The sequence below is a fragment of the Vicia villosa genome, unplaced genomic scaffold (genome assembly GCF_029867415.1).
Source record: "Vicia villosa cultivar HV-30 ecotype Madison, WI unplaced genomic scaffold, Vvil1.0 ctg.000305F_1_1, whole genome shotgun sequence".
In the NCBI taxonomy this organism is placed as follows: domain Eukaryota; kingdom Viridiplantae; phylum Streptophyta; class Magnoliopsida; order Fabales; family Fabaceae; genus Vicia; species Vicia villosa.
In genome coordinates this window covers 1,140,802-1,164,912 of record NW_026705133.1, presented here as the reverse complement: position 1 = coordinate 1,164,912, position 24,111 = coordinate 1,140,802, and the positions used below count along the sequence as shown (strand labels likewise).

Below are 24,111 nucleotides of genomic sequence, written 5' to 3'. Positions count from 1 at the left end.
CATGATATGCTAGGAACTCTTGCTAAAGAATTGGGCTCCATCTTGAATCCGTTAGCAACAAACATTGCTAGGACTAACCAGGATAATGTGGAAACTTTCCAGAAAATATCATCTCAAATAAATCGAATGGCAGATTTTTTAGGAGTTCCACAAAATAGACGAAGGAACAACCAATCAACTTATCAGGAAGGGGAACCCATTCTAGAACAAGTTCGAGCCGCAGCACCACCTTCTAGACCGACACCAGTCGAGCAAAACCAAGTAATAGACTTAGAAACTCGAAGGCAAACGACTAACGTTGGCCAACAGGCAGTTGCCCAGCAACAGCCTAATATGGTGATGATAAGAAGAAACGAACATCCTGACGAAGTGGTCCATAGGGTTAGGAGAGACAATTTGGCAACAGAGAATAATCTCACTGCCATGATAGAGAGAATAATGGCTAACAATGGCCTTAATATCGGGCTTCGATGCCCAAATTATACATCCCCAATAGCAGAATATATTATGCAAACGGAATTGCCAAGGGGTACCAAAGTACCAAAATTTACTAAATTTTCAGGGGACACCAATGAGTCTACCGTGGAGCACATAGCCAGATATCTGACGGAAGCAGGGGATCTAGCAGGGAACAAATACTTAAGGATTAAATACTTCCCTAGTTCGCTAACAAAGAATGCTTTTGTTTGGTTCACTACGTTGCCCCCAAATTCCATAGATGCATGGGCACACTTTGAGAGATTATTCCATGAACAATTTTACATGGGTCAAACCAAGATAAGCTTGAAAGAATTGGCTAGCATCAAGAGGAAGTTCACGGAATCTATAAACGATTACTTAAACAGGTTCCGTTTGTTGAAATCAAGATGCTTCACGACTGTCCCAGAACATGAATTAGTTGAAATGGCTGCAGGTGGCCTAGATTATTCAATTCGAAAGAAACTGGATACTCAATACCTGAGAGATATGGCCCAATTGGCAGACAGGGTTTGACAAGTCGAACGGTTAAAAGCAGAAAAGGCCAGAGCAAGTAAAAGTTATAAGAAGGAGAGAGTAGCATACGTCAAAGCAGACGACGTTGATGGCGAACCTTTCGAAGATTCGTACAGTATGGAAGAGGTCGAAATAGATCTTGCTGAGTTAAAAGAGGCGCCACCTTATTCTTGCAAATTGCTTACCCCTTCTAATGGAAAAAATCCAGTAGAGAATGATAAAAGTGATAGATTTCCTAAGAAAACTTATACATTTGATGTCACTAAATGTGACGAAATATTTGATTTATTAGTAAAAGATGGCCAGATGGTAGTACCTCCCAATTCAAAAGTTCCTCTGTTAGAACAACGGAAGAAGCGAGGTTTTTGCAAATATCACGGTTTTTTAGGCCATAAAACTTCACAATGTTTTCTTTTCAGGGATTTAATTCAGAATGCTATCAAGGACGGACGTCTGAAATTCGCTGACAAAACCAAGAACCATATGAAGGTTGACACAGATCCTTTGAATGTGGCTGTCACTAACTTGTGTGAACCACTTGATGTCAACATGGTGGAAGTATCCGAAATTGATGCTGCTGAATCGGAGATAATTTCAGGTGGAAAGCAGGATACTGAAAGCCTAAATACCAATTCGATCTTCAATACTGATGTTGAAGGATCTTTTGATGCTGAAATGACTGAAGATCTGAAAGGAAAAACAAGTGAGGCCACTGAAGACCTCACAGTGAAGCTTCAGCAAATACGAATTTCCGAGGCTCCTCCGGCAGGTGTTAACACGGTCAATGTTAGACGGCCTTTATCTGAAATAGAAGAACTAGAAAAATGGCTGATAAGGGAGAAAGGAAACATTGAAATCCCACCAAGGGGAAACAGTCTGAAGGATTATCTCTGGGATTGTCATGTGAAAAATGGTGGAAAAAGGCTGATGTGCCCAAGATGTTCAGTTATGTTAAATCGAAGGGTTCAAGCCAATTTCGAGAGGGCCCTGCGAGAAAGAATGGAGCAGCCTTGGAGAGGAGGAAACTTGTTGCTGAAAGTGTACCCAAGGTCTGAAGAAAGCTTGGTTGGTTTCTTAGTCAGATGTCACAACGACAACTCTGAAGTTGCACTGTGTCCTAGATGTGGTGCAGTCTATGACGAAATACTAGCAAGATCATTCGAAAGGGTGTATCTCTACATGGGTCGGGAGACTCAGGGACTTCGTCCTAATTTGTTTACGTTCGACAACTGGACCCCTGCGAAGAGGCCTGACAGCCCACACCCTAGAGCTCGAAGGGTCACATTCAGAGTCCCTGCAGACATACCCAGGGATAAATGGATGGAAGCTGGTACCAGAACCAACAAATGGCGAAGTTGGGACCAAGGAGGAAGAACCGCAATGGCATATAGGAAGCAATTCCAGACTTCCAATCGAGAGATGTACAGATTGGAGAACTACAGAGGCAAAAATCCTATGTCCAGGTCCCAATGGAGGAGGCACCAGAGGATGAAGAAGGCCCAAAGGGAATATAAACCAAGGGAGACTGGAGAATCAAGTAGCAATCAGATCCCAATGCAGGGGGCAAGGATAAGTAAACCTCCAGTCGAGCGTAAGTTGTTTGATTCTGAAAATGAAAAAGAAGAAGAGAAAATGCATTCCAGCCCTTGGAAGGAAGACGATAGGATGACGAATGATTTCGACTCAGACGGAGTGTCGTCTATAAATCTCAATTGCAATGTTGTGTCAGTACTCCCTCATGAGTTTAACCAAGAGACTGAAGTTGAAGATTGTGAGGAAGCTGATGAGGAAGAGATGGCAAGACACAGACCTGTGTGTTATTATGTGCTGAACAATGGGGCAGTCGAAGAGCAGAACGCTTTCTTCGAAAGGCCTGATGAAGGTATGAGGAATCATTTGAAACCACTCTACATAAGAGCCAAGATTGAAAATGTTGGCATTAACAAAGTGTTAGTAGATGGGGGAGCAGCAGTGAACCTAATGCCCCAATATATGCTGAAGAAAATTGGTATGTTCGATACTGATATAAGACCACATAACATGGTTCTGTCCAACTATGAAGGCAAGATAGGGCGAACTTTAGGAGTAATTCAAGTGAATTTAACTGTGGGTTCCGTCACCAGGCCAACGATGTTCATGGTGATACCAGCAAAAGCTAATTACAATCTTTTGCTTGGAAGAGAGTGGATCCATGGAGTGGCGGCTGTGCCTTCGACGATGAATCAAAGACTAACCATTTAGAGAGAAGATGGCATAGTAGAGAACATCGAAGGAGATCAAAGTTACTACATGGCTGAAGTCAATCAGGTCAATAAAACTAGTTTCGACAGGAATCTGGCAAACATAGGACCTTGTCATCCTGCTGAGGAAATATACACTCCAAACAGAAATGCTTTATACTATTTGTCTTTACATCCTAATGGATTCCAATGGAATAGAGAGATAATGGACGGTCCAGAAGATATCCCATCAGTGGAGCATTCACCACCAATACGGCCAACAGGCTGGGATGATGACGTTCACGATGTATGAGTCATCCTTCTTCGAAACGATTTCGGCTTATATAGCCGAGAACAAAAGAAAAACGGCTCTTGAAGCCGAATTATCAAACATGATGGTTAACGCAGTTCTAAGAAAGGAAGAAACGACAGATTCGGGGATACACACGATCCCTCAATCCATCGAAGAACCAGGTCAAGACGAAGTGATCTCAGGAGAAGAATCGAGTCAAAGATTAGACGCAATCTACGATGAAGAACCCTTGGGATTCGAGAAAGACCCAATGGGGGAAAATATCAAAATGATAGCCCAAGATCCACTCGAAGAAGTAAATCTCGGAGATGGAGATTAGAAGAGGGTAACATACATCAGTGCGAAACTGGCGCCGACGCTGAAGGCAAAAGTCATCGCGTTGTTGAAGGAGAACAAAGATTGCTTTGCATGGGACTACAACGAGATGCCTGGTCTAGGGCGAGATTTGGTCGAATTAAAGTTACCCATAAAGGAAGGAAAAAAGCCCATCAAGCAAACTCCTAGGAGTTTCGCACCAGAAATTCATTCGAAGATCAAAGCAGAAGTCGAAAGACTTCTACGATGCAAGTTCATCAAAACCACGAGGTATGTTGAATGGATTGCTAATATTGTGCCGGTTATTAAGAAGAATGGTTCATTAAGAGTATGCATAGATTTTCGTGATCTTAATGCAGCAAAGCCTAAAGATGAATACCTCATGCCTGTGGCAGAAATGTTAGTAGATTCAGCCGCAGGCTTCGAATACCTAAGTATGTTGGATGGACATTCTGGGTATAACCAAATCTTCATTGCACAAGAAGATGTTTCTAAAACAGCTTTTCGCTGCCCATGGGCCATAGGCACATATGAATGGGTTGTAATGCCTTTTGGTCTAAAAAATGCTGGGGCAACTTATCAAAGAGCAATGAATTCTATATTCCATGATTTCATAGAAACTTTTATGCAAGTATACATAGATGACATTGTGGTGAAATCTGTGTCTGATAACAGCCATCTTGACCATCTGAGCCAATCGTTCGAAAGAATGAGAAAACATGGCTTGAAGATGAACCCCCTTAAATGTGCTTTCTTTGTGCAGGCTGGAGATTTCCTGGGCTTCGTGGTCCACAAAAAGGGAATAGAAATTAATCAAAATAAAACAAAGGCTATTATGGAAACGAAGCCTCCATCCACGAAGAAAGAATTACAGTCTTTAATGGGAAAGATAAACTTCTTGAGAAGATTCATTTCCAACTTGAGTGGACGCACGCAAGCATTTTCTCCCTTACTTTGACTAAAGCAAGGAAAGTTCGAATGGCGTGCTGAACATCAAGAAGCTTTCGAGAAGATAAAGCATTTCTTGATGCATCCACCAATCTTATCTCCCCCGAAACCATGCGCCTGTATATTTCAGTGTCAGATAATACAATAGGTAGCATGTTAGCTCAAGAAGATGATAATGGCATCGAAAGAGCCATTTATTACTTAAGTAGGGTACTCAATGATGCAGAGACTAGGTATAGTGCAATAGAAAAACTCTGTCTTTGTTTATATTTCTCTTGTATCAAACTAAAGTATTATATAAAGCCAGTTTATGTTTCATCTCATTGTGATGTGATTAAACACGTGCTATGAAAGCCTATATTGCATAGTCGAATTGGCAAATGGGCGTTGGCCCTCACTGAGTACTCTTTGATATTTCAACCCCTTAAAGCAATGAAAGGTCAAATTGTATCAGATTTCATTGTTGACCATGCAGTGGTCGAAAACCCTCAACAATACGTAGAATTGAAGCCTTGGAAGCTATACTTCGATGGTTCAACCCATAAAGAAGGGACTGGCGTTGGAATACTAATAATTTCTCCTGATGGAATTCCAACAAAGCTCAAGTATAAGATTGAAGGTCCTTTATGCTCCAACAACGAAGCTGAATACGAAGCATTGGTTGCTGGACTTGAGGCTTTGTTAGAATTGGGGGCAACCAGAGTCGAAATTAAAGGAGACTCTGAACTAGTGATTAAGCAGTTGAAGAAAGAATACAAGTGTATCAAAGAAAATATGATCATGTATTTTGTCATAGCAAATAGGCTGCTCAAAAAATTCGAGTACGTGGATCTAAATCACGTTTCCAGGTTGAAAAATCAAGAAGCGAATGATTTGGCACAGTTAGTTTCAGGATACATGGTATCAAAAGAAAAACTAGAAGAACTGATCGAAGTAAGAGGCAAGGCGATGGCTACCAGGCTCTCCCCAAGTGACTTGGAGAACTCATAATTAGGTTTTGCCAACAAACAAGAGTTCGAAGTTTTGAATATAGACTCTTTAGCAGACACAGATTGGAGAAGTCCAATTGTGAACTATTTAAAAGATCCTTCGACAGACACGGATAGAAAGGTAAAATATCGAGCTTTATCATACTTTTTAATGGGAAATGAATTATTTAAGAAAACTCCCGAAGGAGTTTTATTAAAGTGTCTGGGCGAAGCAGAAGCGTATTTGGCTCTCTCAAACGTATATAGCGGAGCATGTGGTGCGCACCAAGCAGGGCACAAAATTAAATGGCTTTTGTTTCGATACGGAATGTATTGGCCTTCTATGTCGAAAGATTGCATAGAATTTGCAAAGGGTTGTCAAGAATGTCAAGAGCATGCAGGTACTCAACATGCTCCTGCAAATGAATTAAGTTCAATAATAAAACCATGGCCTTTCAGAGGCTGGGCATTAGACTTAATTGGAGAAATTCACCCCAAGTCTTCTAGAGGTCAAAGGTATATTTTGGTAGGAATAGACTACTTCACAAAATGGGTCGAAGCGATACCACTTGCGAATGTGGATCAGGAATCTGTGATTGAGTTTATTCAGAAACACATCTGTTATACCCCAAAATTTGCCCGCATCTTTTTTCAAGAAAACTCCAATCTGAAAATTAAGAGTCTCATATAATCATGGATTTTTATTTCAACAAATATCCTGACACATGAAATACTTAGTTTTTAGAATTTTTCTTATACAGTAATTTGGCTTGCAGTTGAATTTATTCTTACGCAAACGCCAAATGCTGTTTATTACTTCACACATGCTATTTATTTATTTACAGATAAATAGTACTGACACAATTGGTACAGAGTTAAATCTTTTTGCAGGCGCAGAATCAGGAAACTCAGACTGTACTGGTAACAAGTAGATTATTATTATCTTTTGTTTCCCACTAATTTTTGTACTATATTCCATTATTTTCAAAAATCTTTTCAAATCTCTTTTTTCAAAAATCAAATCCTAACTTTATTCTCTACATCTCTCTTTTTCCCAACACTATCATACACTTTCTTTCAAATCTTACTTCCACTCAAATTTTCCTTTTGTACGGAATCACATCATTCCCCAACGTCTCTATCCTCCTTTCCATTCTATAAATACCTCCCATTTTCTTCCATAAAATCTCACATCAAATTCTAATTCATCTTTCAAATTCCTACCTCATATCTATTTTCTCTTCTTCCCTGACAAGAATGGCAAAGTGGATAGAGACACTGTCTCTTACAGTCATCACCATTGCTACGGTGATCATGACTTTCTTCTGCCTGCATAGTCCTGAAGAGTGTGGACCTGCAATGGTTGCACTCCCAATCATCTACATGTTATTGTTCATAGCATGGGTTATCAATCGTCATTCTTAAAATTTGTCGTATTTCTTATTTCTTAAATGTACCGTTTATTCGTCGTACTGTTCAATATAGTATGTAATATTTGTACTGTCAGTATTAAATGTTGTACTATTTGTCATAATATTGCTTAAATTACTCAGATAATATTTTATGTGTTTTCTGCCAGTCAAATGTTCATTTTTCTGTGCATTAAATGATTTTCAGGGAAGAAGAGAAAATAGAAGTCTTCTGAATATCACGCGATTAGCAGAGACTCAACACTGCACAAAAATCAGGTACGCTTAACTATCTCCTACATAAACAGTCCCTGACTAGGGTTTTCTTGTTTTTACAGGAGAAACAAGTTTTGAGAGCTCAAATGGATTTCATACACATCCATATATCTCAAAGTACCATCATACAAATTTTCAAACTTCAATTCACTCAGACGCACCGTCAGCAGCTCAAACAGTCAACAGACGACCCGTTTGACCAAAAAAGTCAACAGACAGTCAAAAATGAAATTTTTTGTCAAAGTCCATATTTTGTCAAAGGATTCATCATTTGATCATTGGATGATCATAATTCATCAAGGAAAGATCAAAAATCAACAAAACCCTAAGATTCAAAATTAGGGTTTTTGCCTGAAAAGTCAACTCAACTTTGACTGATCATAACTCTCTCATACTTCATCCAAAAAATGCAAACCAAAGCTCATTTTGAAGGAAATTCAATTATCTTTCAAATGCCATTGATCCCATGGTCATTGGATTCACCATTTGAAAAATATGATCAAAGACATTACAGGTCATTTTCAAAGTCAACAAAAAGACACTTTTTTCAAAAGGACACACAAGGAGCATCAAAAATCATTTTGACATGAGACCAAAGACATTGGTTATAGGACTCTTTGAGGTTTTCAAAAAGTGCAAGATCTCCTTCATATGACAAAAATTGAGGGATTTACACCTTGTTAAAGTTGGCTAAATTTTGGGAAAATGCATGAAATCAACATTGCTCAAAAATGTATTTTTTCCAAATGGGGCCAAGTTTTCATGGTTCAAACATCTTTGCCATGTTATTATGGGCCTCCCACGACCAAGACAAGGCCCACACCTTTTTTATCCATTTTTGGCATAATTTTATCTTATTTTAAGATTAAATTAAAAGGAAAATGAATGGATAATGGGTAGCTTAATTTCCAAGCATGACTCACCCAAGGAATCTTCATCTTTCTGCAGAGAATTGAAGAGCAAGGCAAGTGCATTGAAGACAAGAAGACTTGGTCAATAATTCAAAGCTTTTTAATATAAAAAAATTCAAGAATTCCACAAAGGCAACTAGATGCTTCTTAGCTTCAATTCTAAGCACTCAATGCTTATATATAGGCTACCTTACTTCAGTAACAAGGGAGACAAGTTCAGAAACAAAGCCTTACTCATAATACACTTGTAACCACTTGAAAAAATTTCAAAGAAAATTCAAATTCGAATTTTTAATTTCAGTCAATTTCAATACAAACTAAGCATTCAAACATCATCTCTGAGCTTCACTGAAGCTATTCCAATCAATTGCAAGTCTTAAACATCACTGAATCGAGCTACACAAGTCACGATTTGTCCAAACTAAAACTGACTTGTATCTCATAACACAAGCATATCTAGCACGATGTAGACATATATTTGGACTTGGTGTGGTGTGTAGATCATTTCTGGAACTTTAATTAAGTTTTAGACGCTTACACACGAAGTTACCATTTTAGGGTTCATAACCTAAAATTTAGGGCTTTCTGAAATAGGCAAAATTAGAGGTTCTAAGTGGTACCATTGAGTTCGTATGGATCAGACGAGTTGAATGGATAGGTCGCGCCAAATTTCTTTTATGTCTAACCCCTATTCGTTATTTTCCAGGTTTAAGCTTCATCTATTACAGCGCTTTTGATAAGAAAGCGCTATTAAAAGTCCTGGCGAGAGGTTGAAGATGATGAGGTGTCCTCACCTCATTGGACAGCAAGCGCGCGTTTTTTTAAACTTAACCCTTGGTTTCAGTGTTTGCAGGCGCGTCATAATTGGTGGACCCTCACAATCTGAGCCATCAGATTTCATTTATTATCCATCCAACGCATCAGAATGAGGACCTATCCCATGGACCTTATTTAATTTCCACACCTGATCAGTATCCTTTTATTTTCTATTTTTATTTTAATTTCTTTGTTAAATTAATTTAAAATAGTTTTAAAAATCCAAAAAATACACAAAAAATATTTTTAGACTTCTAAAATAATATATTATTTTCTGAAATAAAAATATTTTATTTTTCTTCAAAATTTCAATATTTTGCATAATTAATTAGTATATATTTATATATTTGCTTTTTAATTATTCTAACCAATCAAAAAATCATTAAAAAAAAATTGTTCTTTGTGTTAAATATTGTTTATATATTATAAACTAATTTTGTACATATTTTGAATAATTTTCTCTTTAAGTTTTAATTATTTGTATAATTATTTGTATAATTATGTTTTAATTAGCTTAAATCAATTTCAAATCAATTTCAAAAATTCCAAAAAAATTAGTTTTGTTTTAAAATTAATTGACAAATATTTTGTACATATTTTAAACTTAATTTCTAGGTTTAAATCTATTTTCATCTTTTTTCTTCATTTTAATTTAATTAATCATGCATTAATTATAATTAAAACCAATCATAAAAAATCCAAAAACATGCCTTTTATTTTTCTTGCAATTTAAATTCCTAGATAAATGTATAGGATGTCAAATTCATGTAAATAGGCTAGTTTACATTTCCTGCACAATCGATGTAATAGCGTAGATTTACTTTCCGCACTTTACATTTCCGCATTTTAATTTCCAGCAAATATAAACTGCGTGTATGTCAAAGATAAAATTGAACCGTTAGATCACTAACTTCAAAGATAAAATATCTGAATACAAACACAATCACACTTGCACCTCTTAAGGTAATCCCTTCTCATTCTTTTCAAAATCAAAGTCAAAATTCTACTGTTTTGAGTACAAAATCGAACCTTGCGTTTATATCCGGTGAAAGGATAGATTTTTAAAGGAAATAAGGATAAAGACCTTACAACTCAGGGTAGACCTCCTAGTTTGCTTGCTCAAATAAAAAAAAACAAAATTCTCATACCCTGTTGTTTTTCAAAACAAAACTTTCAAAAAAGACAATACTTTGTATACATCCAAACACAGATTATTACAAAGTTAACGTTCTTTTCAAAACATCTTTCGAAAGATAAACAAGCATTTTGTATACATCCACACACGGATCATTACAAAATTCAATTTACAAAAGTATTTGAAGCCACATATGAGCATTCTAAAGCAATTGAAAAGTGATCGAAAAACAAGTGAGCTAAGCAAACTTAAGAGCCCATGGATAACCATGGATACAAAGGGTGCTAACACCTTCCCTTTGTATAACCTACCCCCTTACCCAGAATTTCTTAAAGGTCTTTTTTCTGTTTCTTTTATAAACCTTTCCTTAATTGGATAAAATAAAAGGTCGGTGGCGACTCTGTGAATTTTCAAAATGCGAAAGCATTAAGCGATAAAAAAGAGTCAGTTCACGTATCTCTACAGAACAGAGGTATGGCCCGGGATTAAAAAACGGAGGTCCACAACATCATATACAGATTTTGAATCCCAGAAAGTGTAACCACAGATCAAGGATCAGTGTTCACTGGGCGAAAGATGCAAGACTTTGCCAAAGATATGGGGTTCAAGTTGTTCACTTCTACACCTTACTATGCTCAAGCAAATGGACAAGTCGAAGCAGCGAATAAAATAATAATTGGTCTTATAAAGAAACATTTAGGGAGAAAACCCAAGAATTGGCATAAAACTTTGGACCAAGCACTTTGGGCTTGTCGAACATCTCCAAAAGAAGCTACAAACACAACGCCTTTCCAACTGATGTTTGGACATGATGCAGTACTCCCAATTGAGATATATTTGCAGTCAGTTCGGATACAAAGACAGGCAGAAATCCCTCCAAACATGTATTGGGAATTGATGATGAATGAATTAGTAGATTTGGACGAAGACAGACTTCGAGCTTTGGAGATGATAAAAAGACAAAAAGAAAGAGTGTCCAGAGCATACAATAAAAAGGTGAAAGGTAAAACGTTTATTAATAATGACTTAGTTTGGAAAGCTATTTTACCTATAGATCGAAAGAATCAAGCACTTGGTAAATGGTCCCCACATTGGGAGGGACCCTTTCGAATCTTGAAAGTGTTTTCAAATAACGCTTATGAAATAGAAGAATTGGCAGAAGATCGTAGGATTTTAAGGGTAAATGGAAAGTATCTGAAAAGATACAAACCAAGCATGCATGAAGTAAAGATTCTTACAAAAACGTAGATATTCGAAGTATATTACGTAGGTCAAAATGGTTGAACTAACACCAAAATGGCTGTATGTTCAAACAAACATGCATGGTAAATACAGTAAGAAGCCAAAGAAATGCCAAAATGTTTTTCAATAATTTCAAAGGAGTACATTCATTACATAGAAGGTGGTTCCTAAGAACATTGAGGATTACAAAATTCAAAACATGAAGCCTAAAACAACCCACCTCCTAGTTGATCCTTTGATCTAAACCCTCTAGGGACAGCAGGGGCAAGCTTTCCGCCTCGAACATGTCCAAGGATCCAGATCTACGCATCCTTCTCACTATTCCCTTTTTAAGGAACATGTAGGACAAGAGTCTTCCATATGGAAGACATGTTACCACACCTTGCCGAGCAGCAGCCATGGAAACGGCTTCAACAAGTCCTTTGAAAATCATCAGAGGAAAGTTAATCTTCTTCCCACGGAGGGCACAGAGTATAAACTCCAAATCCTCCACCATGATGCTATTTTGATCATGGTTTCGTGGACTAAAGTTGCCCACGAGGAGTTGGTCCCAAACCCTGATCACCTTGGCGCTGAAGGGATCATTATCCATAAGAGTCCTCAACATAAGATGGGTGGTCATGTTGAAGGTATTGTCGTCAAAAGTCTCCCCAGAGTTATTGCATCTCAGCAGGTTGGAGATGGTGGAAGGAGTGATAGTGATATGGGCCCTTCGAACCTCAGAGACGATAGTGGTTCTGCCTTCCGGATCTATGCGCAGAGACGCAAACATCCAAAAGTCTACTAACATATTGGGATAAACAAATCCCTCCAGGATTTCATGGTAATAGTCAAGCTCTTGGCTAGCAAAGAGGGCACCGATATTGATAAAGTTTTCATCAAGTTCTTCTTCAGAGATTCTGAATTCTTTCTTGATGCAAGCCCTGATGTTAGCATAAGTTAGGGGTAGTGCCATTTGGACAAGAAAAGGTTGGAGAAGGTTTTATCTGACTCTGTATTTGAGAGGATGCAAGAAGAAACGAAAATTTTCGGCAAAAGTTTGAAGAAAGTGTGAAGGGAGAAGTGGAATGCCAACCCTATATATAGAATAAGTTGGCAGTAGAGGAACGGTTTATTTTAATGTTTGATTGGATTGCATTTGGTATTCCAAAGAGAAGTTATGGCTTCCGCCGTTTCCCGCCCTTGGAAGTTGAAATGTAATCATGATGAGAACTGATGCACGCACGTCTCAAATAGACATTTTGGAAAAGGTGACGTCAGCTTTCAATGATGGTTACGGCTAAGGGTAGTAGAAACGTCAAGTCTAGGCTCAAAGGGCTGCGAAGGATAATCATGTCACGTGATTACATTTATTAAAATTACTGTGACAATGGAAAAAGTATATTTTGGCAAGTTTTAGAGAATTTCTAAGACATTATTTATGGTAATTGCAAAATAAAATATGTGGGGAGATTGAAAGATAAAGTTGCACATATATATATTCTTGGAGAAATTTGATTACAAAACAAGATAAGTACGCAACACAAAAAAGAGTACAAGGTTCGAAGCAACTAATTAAAATCTTTGGGAAGGTTATCTTTTATCTTCGAGTACTAGATCTCCCATAAGGACATATGACGTTCGATCAATGCCTTTTGTCTTTTCAGTTCTTCGATCTCTGGCACTAGCTGCTGTGCCGTCTCGAAGTGTCGAATCCCTGACTGCGCCACTTCAGTTAATTCATCTTGATTGGTTTTTTGGATTTCTACCTGACGAGACTGGGCATCCTTTATCTTCCCTTTGAGTTGCTCAATTTCTTTCTTCCAGGCTTTGATATTTGTCTCACACTCTTCATATTCCCGTTGGTTCTTCGAACGCTCGAGCTTAAGGGTTTCAACCTTCTTCGTTGCATTGTTAGCAGCTTCCCATGAAGAACTGTGAGAAGTCATTTTTGCTGTGAGCTGTCCGTCAATATCCCGTTTTCGAAGGAGATTAGATTGGAGTTGTTCAATCAGAGAACCCAATAAGACAATTACTTCTGAGATTTCCACCGGAACAAGAAGTAAGTCCACTTTCTTCAGAAGGTTGTTTAGACCATAATATTTGGTGGAATCCTTGCTGAGAGCTTCGACGAGGTTGGTTTCAAAGAACTTCTCTCTTATCTGACGAAGGAGTTTAGGAATATCATCCTTGTCACCAGCACCTGCCAAGATAGTCGAAGGAGCTCCAAGGGACGAAGCGCTATCGATACTCATCATGGTCTTGAGGAAGCTCGCAGGATCAGTCTTCTTGAGTTGCTCTAGTTCTGAGGGAGTAGGCATTGCAGGGGCTTGCTTCGAAGTAGTCCCAGGAATGACTATGGTTCCAAGGTTCGAAGTTTAATTAGAACCAGGTGTAGCCAGTTTGGAAGTTTCTTCTGCAACATCTTGTTCAGATATGGTGTCTTCGCTGCCAGTTGGTTGTCCAGCTGCGTTACCACTATTTGAACATTGCGGATTTTCCTCCATAGTTTCATCTTGATGTGTGGGTGGAGACTCATCATTTGAATGACTTTCTTCAACAGACGCGGTCGGAATAATGGTTGCAAGAGGTTGAGTGTCTTCGAGAACGGGAGAAAGCACATGAGGCTCGTGTTGAGACACACCTGTGATGGACAATTAAAGTCGATCAAAACGGAGGAAAAGGCAGAAAAGTCCATTTGTCATTTAAAAGAGCAGACATTTACCTCGAAGGTTGTCAAGGTCAATATGTAAACTTGAGGCTTCGAGATCAGAAGTAGCAGTGCCAGCATCATCCTACATTTACAAGGTAAAAATGTGAGCTTAATCATTAGAATTAGAATGTAAAGAAATGGTTAAATGGTGAAACCCAAAATACCTTGGTCGGAATGTTGTCTGGACTGGAGTTATGACTTTCCATAATGGGGATGGTACTAGCGGCCTTCAAGGGTGAGTCCTCGGAAGACACCTTATCACTCGAAGAGGTGAGCTTCAAAGTCCCAGATCCCTTTCCTTTGGCTGAAGGGGTAGCAGTTTTTTGTCTCTTCTTTATCGTTTGTCTGGTGCGAGGAGGAGATTTATATTCATCGTCTGAGTCGGCTGTTGGAGGAGCTTTTCGTTTCGAATGCGCTGGAGGTTTCGAGCTCTGAAGTACATGTTAAAACCAAGTGAGTGACATTCATTAAATTTCATAAGCTGAAATATAAGGTATCCAAGTACCGTAGGTGTTTTTCCAGTGGTGACAGAGTCACTCCCACTCGCCCTGGTGTTCCTCGAAGTTCCAGAACCCTTTTGTACAGGGGCTTCCTTCATTTGTCTCTTTCGAGCAACAGCTGTGAACAAAATACATATCAGTATTTCAATGAAAAAGGGGGAATTAGTCGAAGGATTATCTAAACCCCAACCTTCAGGCATTGGAGTCAAAACGCGAACATGCTCAATATCTATATGAAGATGTCCTTTGAAAGTATCCGAGGTATGCTTAGTCGGGACCACTCGTTCAACGCGTTTTTTAGTTTTTTCCTGAAGAATTTTCATAGGATTTCCACACACAAACCAGTCTGGAAAAGGAGGACTTAAAGCCACACCAAAATCAGCACTTGGCAGTGGAGGGAATTTTGGAGGATTAAGTTTGAAAGCCACTTCATAACGCAGTTCTGGTCGAACAGACGGGGGCAGTTTCAACTTATCCAGTTTAGCAGAAAACTTTTCACGTAAAGTAACTGCAGCCTCGCGAATGGTCCGACTAAGGTCATCAGGCCTGTAGATAGTTTCAAAGAACTTTTGAAATGCTTGAATTTCTTTAATATGAGTCGAAGTACCTTTCTGGAAATTCTCCTGCACATCAGCAAAAGCTGCAGTTAGTTCCCGAGTAAGGCTTTCAGCATCAAAGATTTGCGTAGAATAATATTCTGTCCACCATTGATGAAAATCTATGGTAGAATAAAAAGCAGGCTCGAAGGAAATAGGAGACAAAGTGGTGATGCCAACATATCGGGAGATTTTTTATTCATATTTATCTTCTGTCAGATGCAAAGTGTGTAGACACATGTGATTCCTTTTGTCATACAAACACTTCGGTTTGAGTTGAACCAGCCCAAATTGTCTTGAAACCAGATTCGGTTGATAGCAGAGGAGACAGCAATGACTTTTTGGAGATCGAAGTCGGTGATATAACAGCTTTGGGGTGAGGAAAGCCTCCCAGATGGCCATAGATTCAGCTTGTTGATCAGGAGAAGTGGCTGGAAATTCTCGAGTAAACCATTTGGGACCCACCTTGCGTTGTACGAATGGAGCCATCGAAGGAGTGAATTGATGACATTCAGCGAACATCATCATGAATGCCAGGAAAGTTTCACGAAGTTTGCCACTTTCTTCCTTTGGAGTTAGGTAAGCCAATCTGGTTCCTTCTACTGTTATGGCTGCACTTTCTTCATCCACGACATTTTTATATGGGAGGTGAGCCTCGAAAGTGGCATTAAGCCATAGTTGCAACAGCCAAAAAGGACCAGCGAAAAGAAGAGACCCTGTTTTGTAGTTCTTGACAAGGTCCGTTGCCTCACCAAGATTCTCATAAAGAAATCCTAGGATTAACTGGCATAGGTTTAGCTTTATCCCAGCATTTAGCTGGTTAGCCATGTAAAGATATCTTTTTGCTACTTGTATGGACCTAGAGCAAAAGACACATCTCGAGAGCCAAAGCGCTAGAAACACTATGTGTTCTTCGTCAGAAACGTCTGGGTCCGTTTCGTTGTGGTATTGTTGAATGAAGGCAGTATAGGTGACTATTGCTTCGTTAAAATTAATGGTGTCAGTATCCATGAAATTAGGGTCGAAGGTTTCCCCAGTTGGTCGAAGCCCTGTAATGGCAGCTACATCGAAGAGGGTAGGGGTAACCATCCCGCATGGAAGGTGAAAAGTATTGTGAGAAGCATCCCAGAAGTAAACTGACGCTACTAACATGGTTTGGTTGTATTCTAAACCTGTTTTGGATAATTGGATTAAATCGTAAATCCCTAGTTGTTTCCAGAAAGGCGCTTTTTGTTTTTCTACCTTCGTTAGCCAAGCATAATACAGGTCAGGATCCTTTGCTAATGGGATTGACCTAAAGACTTTCACAAAATTGGTTACATAGTTTAACCTAATTTTTTCTAAGGCCAAAGGAGTTTCAATTGAGGTCTTTGTTGGGCTATCAGGGTTTGCTGAGACTGGGTGGCCTTTATCGTCTATCTTATTCTTGCTAACTAAAGGCCTAGTCTTGTAATAAGCAGGAAAGAATTTATTCAAAAAGGAGTTATTTTCTCCTGGTAAAGGACCCATGAAGGCATGAGTTTTTCCAGAAAGTTCAAAGGGAATGATTACCTGAGAAGCATAGATGGCGCGCGCCTCTGCAGTATTTGGATTTGGTATGTGTTCTTGATCCCCTGTCTGCATAGGATTTTGAAGTTTTAGAACAGGTTGAAGAACATTTGAAGAAGACGCCATGGGTAAATTTGATTTGGGAAATGGGTTTGAATGTAACCGAAGATGTTCTTTTCTGTGAAGAGAATGAGGAGATAAAAGTGAAATTTATATGAAGGTGGGAGTTCAAGTATTTAAAGGTTTAACGGAAACCCTTTCAAATCTTTTGGGTAAAAGCCAAGAGACATGCGGCAGGCGTTGATTTAATCCAACGGCGATCGAATAATTATTAGCTTTACTCCTAGTATATATGAGTAATGATCATGAAGTAAGACCAGAACGTGGGAATGTAAGTTATGAGAAGACATCTTTGAAAATGACAAGACGTTTTGGAAACAGAGTCATAAATGATTATGACGTTAGTCAATAGTCTTGGGACTCTAAGAAATAAGTAAAATGAAATCTCGTTATAACAAGAAACGCCTATTTCTCTTGTTTTCGAAACAGGCATTTATTGGGGGCAAGTTGTTAGCTGAAGATTTCGTTTGGGAAGAATATCCTTCGAAGGTTTGAAATTCGAAGGAAGATGGTTACTGATGACCATCTTTGAGATCAAAAATGGCTACTGATGGCCATGTTCGAGAATGATGGTTTAAGTTGGGACGAAGACAGTTAGCACTGAAGCTAAATTCGAAAAGAATCATCTTTGAGGACTTGAACGTTTTTACGAAATATGTAAAGTACTGAAGCTTAGCGTATTTTCGTGGCATTCTCGATTCTGATTACGTTGCCACGCGTCGAAAGAGGATTCAGGCGAGAGGATTTGAATTTCGAAGTAGTTTATATAACTACACAAAGACAGATGGCATCCCAAGGATTCTCGTGAGTAACGTGGCATCAGATTAGTGTAGGACCGTTAGGGTCGAAATTAGTATAAATAAGGGTCTTAGTATTAGGATTCCGTGTGTTCATTTTGTACAAATCACTCACATATTGCTCAAGTATCAAGTGTTAAGAGAACGAGTTTTCGCTGAGAAATGTACGTATGACACCAACACCATTTTAAATACATTTGTATCTTTCTTTATTCAAGTCTCTTTTGATATTATTGCATTTCGTTTACTTTTTGTCATTTACATTCCTGCACTCTTTATCTTCATTTTACTTAGTTTCGAAGCATTTACGTTTCCACACTTTAAGATTCTTGCACTTTACAGTTTTGTCTTATATTTCGTCTTTATCTTACCCTTCGCTGATGTTATATTTATGTGTATAACAAGGTGACTGCTAATCTTTATTTCTTTGATTAAGTATTTCTTATTTCGAGACAAGCCAACCATAAACATAATTCGAACTATCATGAGTAACAACTTTTTTGACTATGTCCTAGGATCAATCTAGTCGATCCTGCGAGTAACCAAATCATATTTATTATAGTTTGGAAGACTAGCGGTTGTTTACCGGAAATCACCGTAAACACCCTCTCAAGAGAAAAACCTTCAATAGATATTCCATATGGAGAAATGATTACAAGAATACTAAGGACCTTCAACGTTGATACTCGAGGAGAAAGATGAATCTTATCCAACAATAAAATATATTATACTAGCCTAAAAAATATGAAGATCAAAATCCGATATGAAAAATTGAGAGACGGGAGAAAAAATGAAGAAACAGAAGACATAGACATAAAACGAGTTTGGGAAATTTTCCAAGTCATAGCAAGAGATGTATACTCTCAGGGGAATAAGTACACTCTTAGAGGAAGGATATATTTTCTTCTCGCAATGCATCTTTACCCGCCTATTTGATTTTGACAAAGGGGAAGAAGTATACTCTCAGGGGAAGGATATATTTTTTATCTAACTCAGGGGGAATTTTACACTTCAAATATATCTATATTGTTTCTTTTACTTCTTGATTTGCAGGTAATATGACATCTACTTTTGATAAGGACAACCATCGTGATGACAACTATGATAAGTCAAACATGAATGATTAAGCGGCTAAAGATGGAAACCTAAGTATTATGGTTTAATAAGCTTGACTATCCAATGAGGACAAATTAAATAGAAATAATCTAAAGCCTTATATCAAGAGATCTCAAGGATAACAATACATATATATAATATTTTCTGTCTCTAAAAAGGACGATTTCTCTAACCTTTCTCTAGAAAGAGGGTTAGGGTGGGAAGTCCGGTGAACCATTATGTGTGAACGGCGGGATGATGAGTGGCAGGAGGTGCAACGGAATATGAGACCATTCAGCAAGATCAAAACTTCATGGGATACTTTCCCATTGGGACGTTGGAAGAAAAATCTAGGTAAACTTCAATCTAAGGTGACATCGTTTTATTTCTCAGAATTTCCGGATCGATCTAATGCTAGGGAGTTCTTCGAAGTGTTTGGGTGTATTGGTAAAGTGGTTGAATTTTCAATTTTTCCAAGAAGAAATAGTATTGGAAAAAGGTATGGAATTGCAAGATTTATGGAGGTGGAAGATGAAAGATTGTTAGGGGTGAGGTTGGAAGGTTATGGGGAAGAAGATACAAGCAAATCCCCCTAGGTTTCAGAGGGGAATCATCAATGGGGTAAGAAAGGGGAGAGTTTTGTTCAGGGGGAAGAACTGTGAAGATGTTCGAGGTGGTTATGTACGCAATAGGGGAGCTGGGTTAGCAGACGCGAAGAAGCATTGCAAGGAGGAAGAAGGAGTTATGCTGAAGTCGTGGGAAAATGTATGGTTTCGAGGGAAGAAAAGCCAGAGGAGGTTTTTATCCACCTTGGACATCCAAGGCAAAGGAGGAGAGAATACAGGGATTATCAAAGCGTTTGTGGGACGGGTAAAAACTCCGGGCTCGACTTACCACATTCAAACTCAGTTTGAAATGGAGGGAGTATTCAAGATCAAAGTGACACCAATGGGAGGGAATTTATGTCTGCTTGAGGAGACAAAAGAGGGTTTTATAGAAGACTTAACTAAAGAAGTTGAAACATGGTGGAAATGCTGGTTTGATGAAGTTTCAAGATGGAATGAAGAGGTGGTAAACAAGAGTAGGACTGTGTGGCTAAGAATCTTCGGGGTTCCTGTCTTGGTATGGCACAAGGAGTTCTTCAAGGAACTAGCAGCTAAGTTTGGGAAATTCATTTGTGTGGATTTTCAAACGGAGAAAGAAGAATGCTTCGACATTGCGAGGATGCTGATAAGTATGGAGGCAGATTATAAAGTTCCAGAGCGGATAGCAGCGGATATTGACGGCAAAATCTTCGAGCTTGTGATTCGGGAAGAGATAGTTGACGCACTAAGGTTAAATCCAGGTAACTGTCTATCTCAAATCCCTGGTTCCGAGTCTACAGACTCGGAAGGTATATGGTGTAATGATATGTAGGTGGACGTATTGAACTCGGAAGATGGTATTTCTATTGTTAATTCTGATCAAGCTTCAGCCAAGTTAGAAGACGATTTCGAACATGACAGTATAAAGGAATGGACGGAAGAGAAAAATTTGTCGTTTGAAGTAAATAGCGGTATCGGAAGGAATCAAAATCAAGATGGATATGTGGCGGTGGACGGTGAGGAGGCTGCAAGCATTCACTCAGCCGCGGACTTGATAACAGGGGCTGGGAACAAAACAGTGGGGTTGTTTGACAGATTGGTGCTTCTGCAATCCTCAAAGGAGCAGTATCGGTCAATTGTAGGCATAAGGAAGCAGGCAGTAGTGGTCTCGGATCATTCGAGGGTGAAATGCAGTTGGGATTCGTCTATGGCTTCTAAAGATAAGAAAGTGGTTAAAAATAAAAGGTTATTGGAGTGTTAATTAAGGAGGGGCGGAAGTCATTGCAAGAGGGTTGGAAGAAACAATAAGTACAATAAAAGTAAAGGGGAGATTATTATTAAGGCTAACAGTGAGGATACAAGAGAATTTTATGGTCAACATAGAGAAGAGTTGGATATTTGTAGAAGTAATAGAAGACAATGGGAATTGCTAGAAGGAAATTATGGGGGTAAGCTTTTATCGGTTATTGTAGTGTTGGGGGTGGTGGACGCAGAGGGACGGAGTAGTTTAGAGAATAGAATAGAGTGCTTGGAGAATGGAGGTTTGCTAGGAAAGTCATCAAGGAGGGAGAAAAAAAATAGTTTGCAATGATTATTGGTTCTCTAAATATTAGAGGGGGCGGAAATGCGCTAAAAAGGAGAAGAATTGATGCATTGATTAAAAAAGGGAAGGCGGAGATTTTCTTGATCCAAGAGACTAAAATGACTTGTTTGAAAGAGGAGACGGCGAGGACTTTTTGGGTTTCTCCGGATATTGGTTATTCTTTTTCTAATTCAAGGGGAATGTCCGGGGGTTTGTTAATATTGTGGAAAGAGGAAAAAGTTGAAGTCATTAGTAGTTTTAAAGGAGATGGTTTTTTGGGAATTAAAGTTATATGGAAGGGGGATTGTTATTATGTCGTTAATGTTTACTCATCTTGTGAGTCGAATAAAAAAAGAATTTTATGGAATGAATTGTTAAGGTTGAAGGATGTATTTGTGGATGGAGAGTGGATTTTAGGTGGTGACTTTAACGTGATTAAAGAAAGGAGGGAGAGAAAAGGGAGATCGGGGTTGGTGAATCACTTAGAGGCCGGTTTGTTTGAAGATGTTATCAATAAAAGTTTGTTGGTGGATGTTCCTTGCAAAGGGAAGAAGTTTTCTTGGTATAGCGGGGACGGAAAGTTTATTAGTAGAATAGATCGTGTTCTTGTGGCGGCAAATGTGGTGAGTAAATGGAGGATTATTGGTCAATTGATTGGGGAGAGGGATATTTCTGATCATTGTCCGATTTGGTTAGTGATGGATAATACAGAATGGGGTGCTAAACCGTTTACGTTCAATAATTAATGGTTCACTTTCGATTCTTTTATTCCGTTCGTGAAGAAGGAGTGGTTGAAATTTAAAGTCAAAGGGAGGGGCGATTTTGTTCTTAAAGAAAAGCTTAGGCTTTTAAAGGACAAATTAAGGGAGTGGAATAGGGATGTTTTCAGTAAGTATGATTTGGAGATGGAGGAAGGTGTGCGTGACTTGAATTGGGCGGATGGGAGATTGGAGGTGGAAATGGACGCGGATTTAATTGGTGATATTGTAGAAAAGAGGAGGGAAGCCTCTAGTCGGATTTGGAGAAACTTGAAAATTAAAGAGAATATGATTCTTCAAAAGTCAAGACTGAGATGGATAAAAGAAGGAGATGCGAATAAAAGAAGGAGTTGCGAATAGTGGTTATTTTCATAAGGTGATGAAAGAAAAGAGGAGAATAAATCATTTGGGTCCAATAGATACGGAGGAAGGATTGGCGGTTTCAGTGGAAGATGTGAGAAATGCGGTGTTCAATCACTTTAATGACAAATTTGTAGAGGTGGAGATGAATAGACCTTTGTTGGAAGGGGTGGAGTTTAAAAGTATTAGTGCGGAGATGGCGAACAGTCTTGAAATTCCTTTTTTCGAATGTGAAATCAAGGAGGCGGTGTGGAGTTGTGGTGGTGACAAAAGTCTAGGACCCCACGATTATACGTTTCTTTTTATCAAGAAATGTTGGCCTTTACTCAAGGAGGATTTCATCAATTTTCTCAATTATTTTTACTCCAGTAATGTTATTTCCAAAGCTATTTCTTCTTTTTTGTCTTTGATCCCGAAGTCCAATAATCCGATATCTTTGGACGATTATAGACCTATTTGCTTGGTAGGATGTTTATACAAAGTGGTGCCTAAAATTTTGGCGGAGAGATTAAAGCGGGTCCTTGATAATATAATTTCCCCTTGTCAAAATGCTTTTGTACCCGGTAGACAAATGTTGGATGGAGCTTTAATTGCCAATGAGGTGGTGGATTATGCTAGGAGAAAAGGTAGAAATTGTTTGATGTTTAAAGTGGATTTTGAGAAGCTTACGATAAAGTAAGTTGGAATTTCTTGAGGTATGTGATGAAGAGGATGGGTTTTATGAGGAGGTGGATGGGGTGGATGGAGTTTTTGGTTTTCAAAAGTAGCATGTCGGTTCTTGTGAATGGTAGTCCTACGAAATATTTTGAGGTGTTTAAAGGTTTGCGTCAAGGTGATCCTCTTTCACCTTTTTTATTCGTGTTGGTGGCGGAGTGTCTTTCCGGTTTGGTGAGAAAATATATAGATATTGGGGAGTATGGGAGTTTTGATATTAAGAGGTCTTGTTCGGTGGACATTCTCCAATTTGCGGATGACACTTTATTGGTGGAGGAAGGGAGTTGGAAGCATGTGAAAGCGTTGAAGGGTGTGTTGAGGGCTTTTGAGTTAGTGTTGGGTCTCGGCATTAATTATCACAAAAGTAAATTAATTGGTATTAATACGAAGGATTCCTTCTTAGAAGCCGCGGCGCTTTTTCTTTCTTGCAAGATCGAGAAAAGCAATTTTTATTTTCTTGGTATTCCTATCGGTTTTTATCCTAGGAAGGATTCGACTTGGGAGCCGTTGGTGGGGAAGTTGAAAGAGAGGCTTGGGAGTTGGAAAAACCGGTTTCTCAATTTGGGAGGTAGAATTACTCTTTTTAAGTCCATTCGCTCATCTTTAACGATTTTTACTATGTCCTTTTACAAGATGCCTTTGAAAGTGTTGAAAAGAATTAACAAGATTCAATTTAATTTTTTGTGGGGAGGATCAGAAGAGAAAAAAAAGATTCATTGGGTTAGTTGGAGGAATGCCATTCTACCTTTTGAAAAAGGTTGAATTGGGGTAAAAAATACTGCGGTCTTTAATCTTGCCCTCCTTTCAAAGTGGCGGTGGAGAATTCTTCAAGGGAGCGACTCTCTTTGGTTGAAAGTGTTGAAAGCGCGGTATGAAGATCTTTCTTATTCGGTGTACGGCGTGTTTGGTTCTAAATTCTCATCTTTTTCATCTCTTTCATCTCTTTGGTGGAGGGATATTATGGAGATCGGAAAATACTCGGGTAGGGATCCTATTGTTGAAGGGTATAGATTTGCGATTAATAATGGTTCCAACACTCCTTTTTGGGAAGCTATTTGGGTGGGGAGAAGTACTTTGAAGGATGTCTTTCCGGATTTGTATAAGGTGTCGAGTTTGAAAGGGGTGTTGGTGGCTAGCTTGGGAGGTTGGGTCGAAGGGAGATGGAGGTGGGGGGATTTTGGATTGTCCGAGGTTTTGGAGACGGAGAGAGGGTTAACGAC

General features: G+C 38.8%; 1 protein-coding gene across 1 annotated transcript; it reads left to right on the top strand.

Annotated features, from left to right (window-relative positions):
• Window positions 1-21,178: 21,178 nt before the first annotated feature.
• LOC131626563 (uncharacterized) lies at window positions 21,179-22,177 on the top strand. The gene is made up of 2 exons (XM_058897386.1): window positions 21,179-21,682; window positions 21,842-22,177. The coding sequence occupies exons 1-2, from the start codon at window positions 21,179-21,181 to the stop codon at window positions 22,175-22,177; spliced, it is 840 nt and encodes a 279-aa protein (XP_058753369.1).
• Window positions 22,178-24,111: the final 1,934 nt, after the last annotated feature.

Coding starts and splice junctions, on each gene's coding strand:
- LOC131626563 (XM_058897386.1), top strand. CDS start 21,179: ATGACTTGTTTGAAAGAGGAGACGGCGAGGACTTTTTGGGTTTCTCCG. Junction 21,683..21,841: donor TTCTTGTGGCGGCAAATGTG/GTGAGTAAATGG, acceptor CCGTTCGTGAAG/AAGGAGTGGTTGAAATTTAA.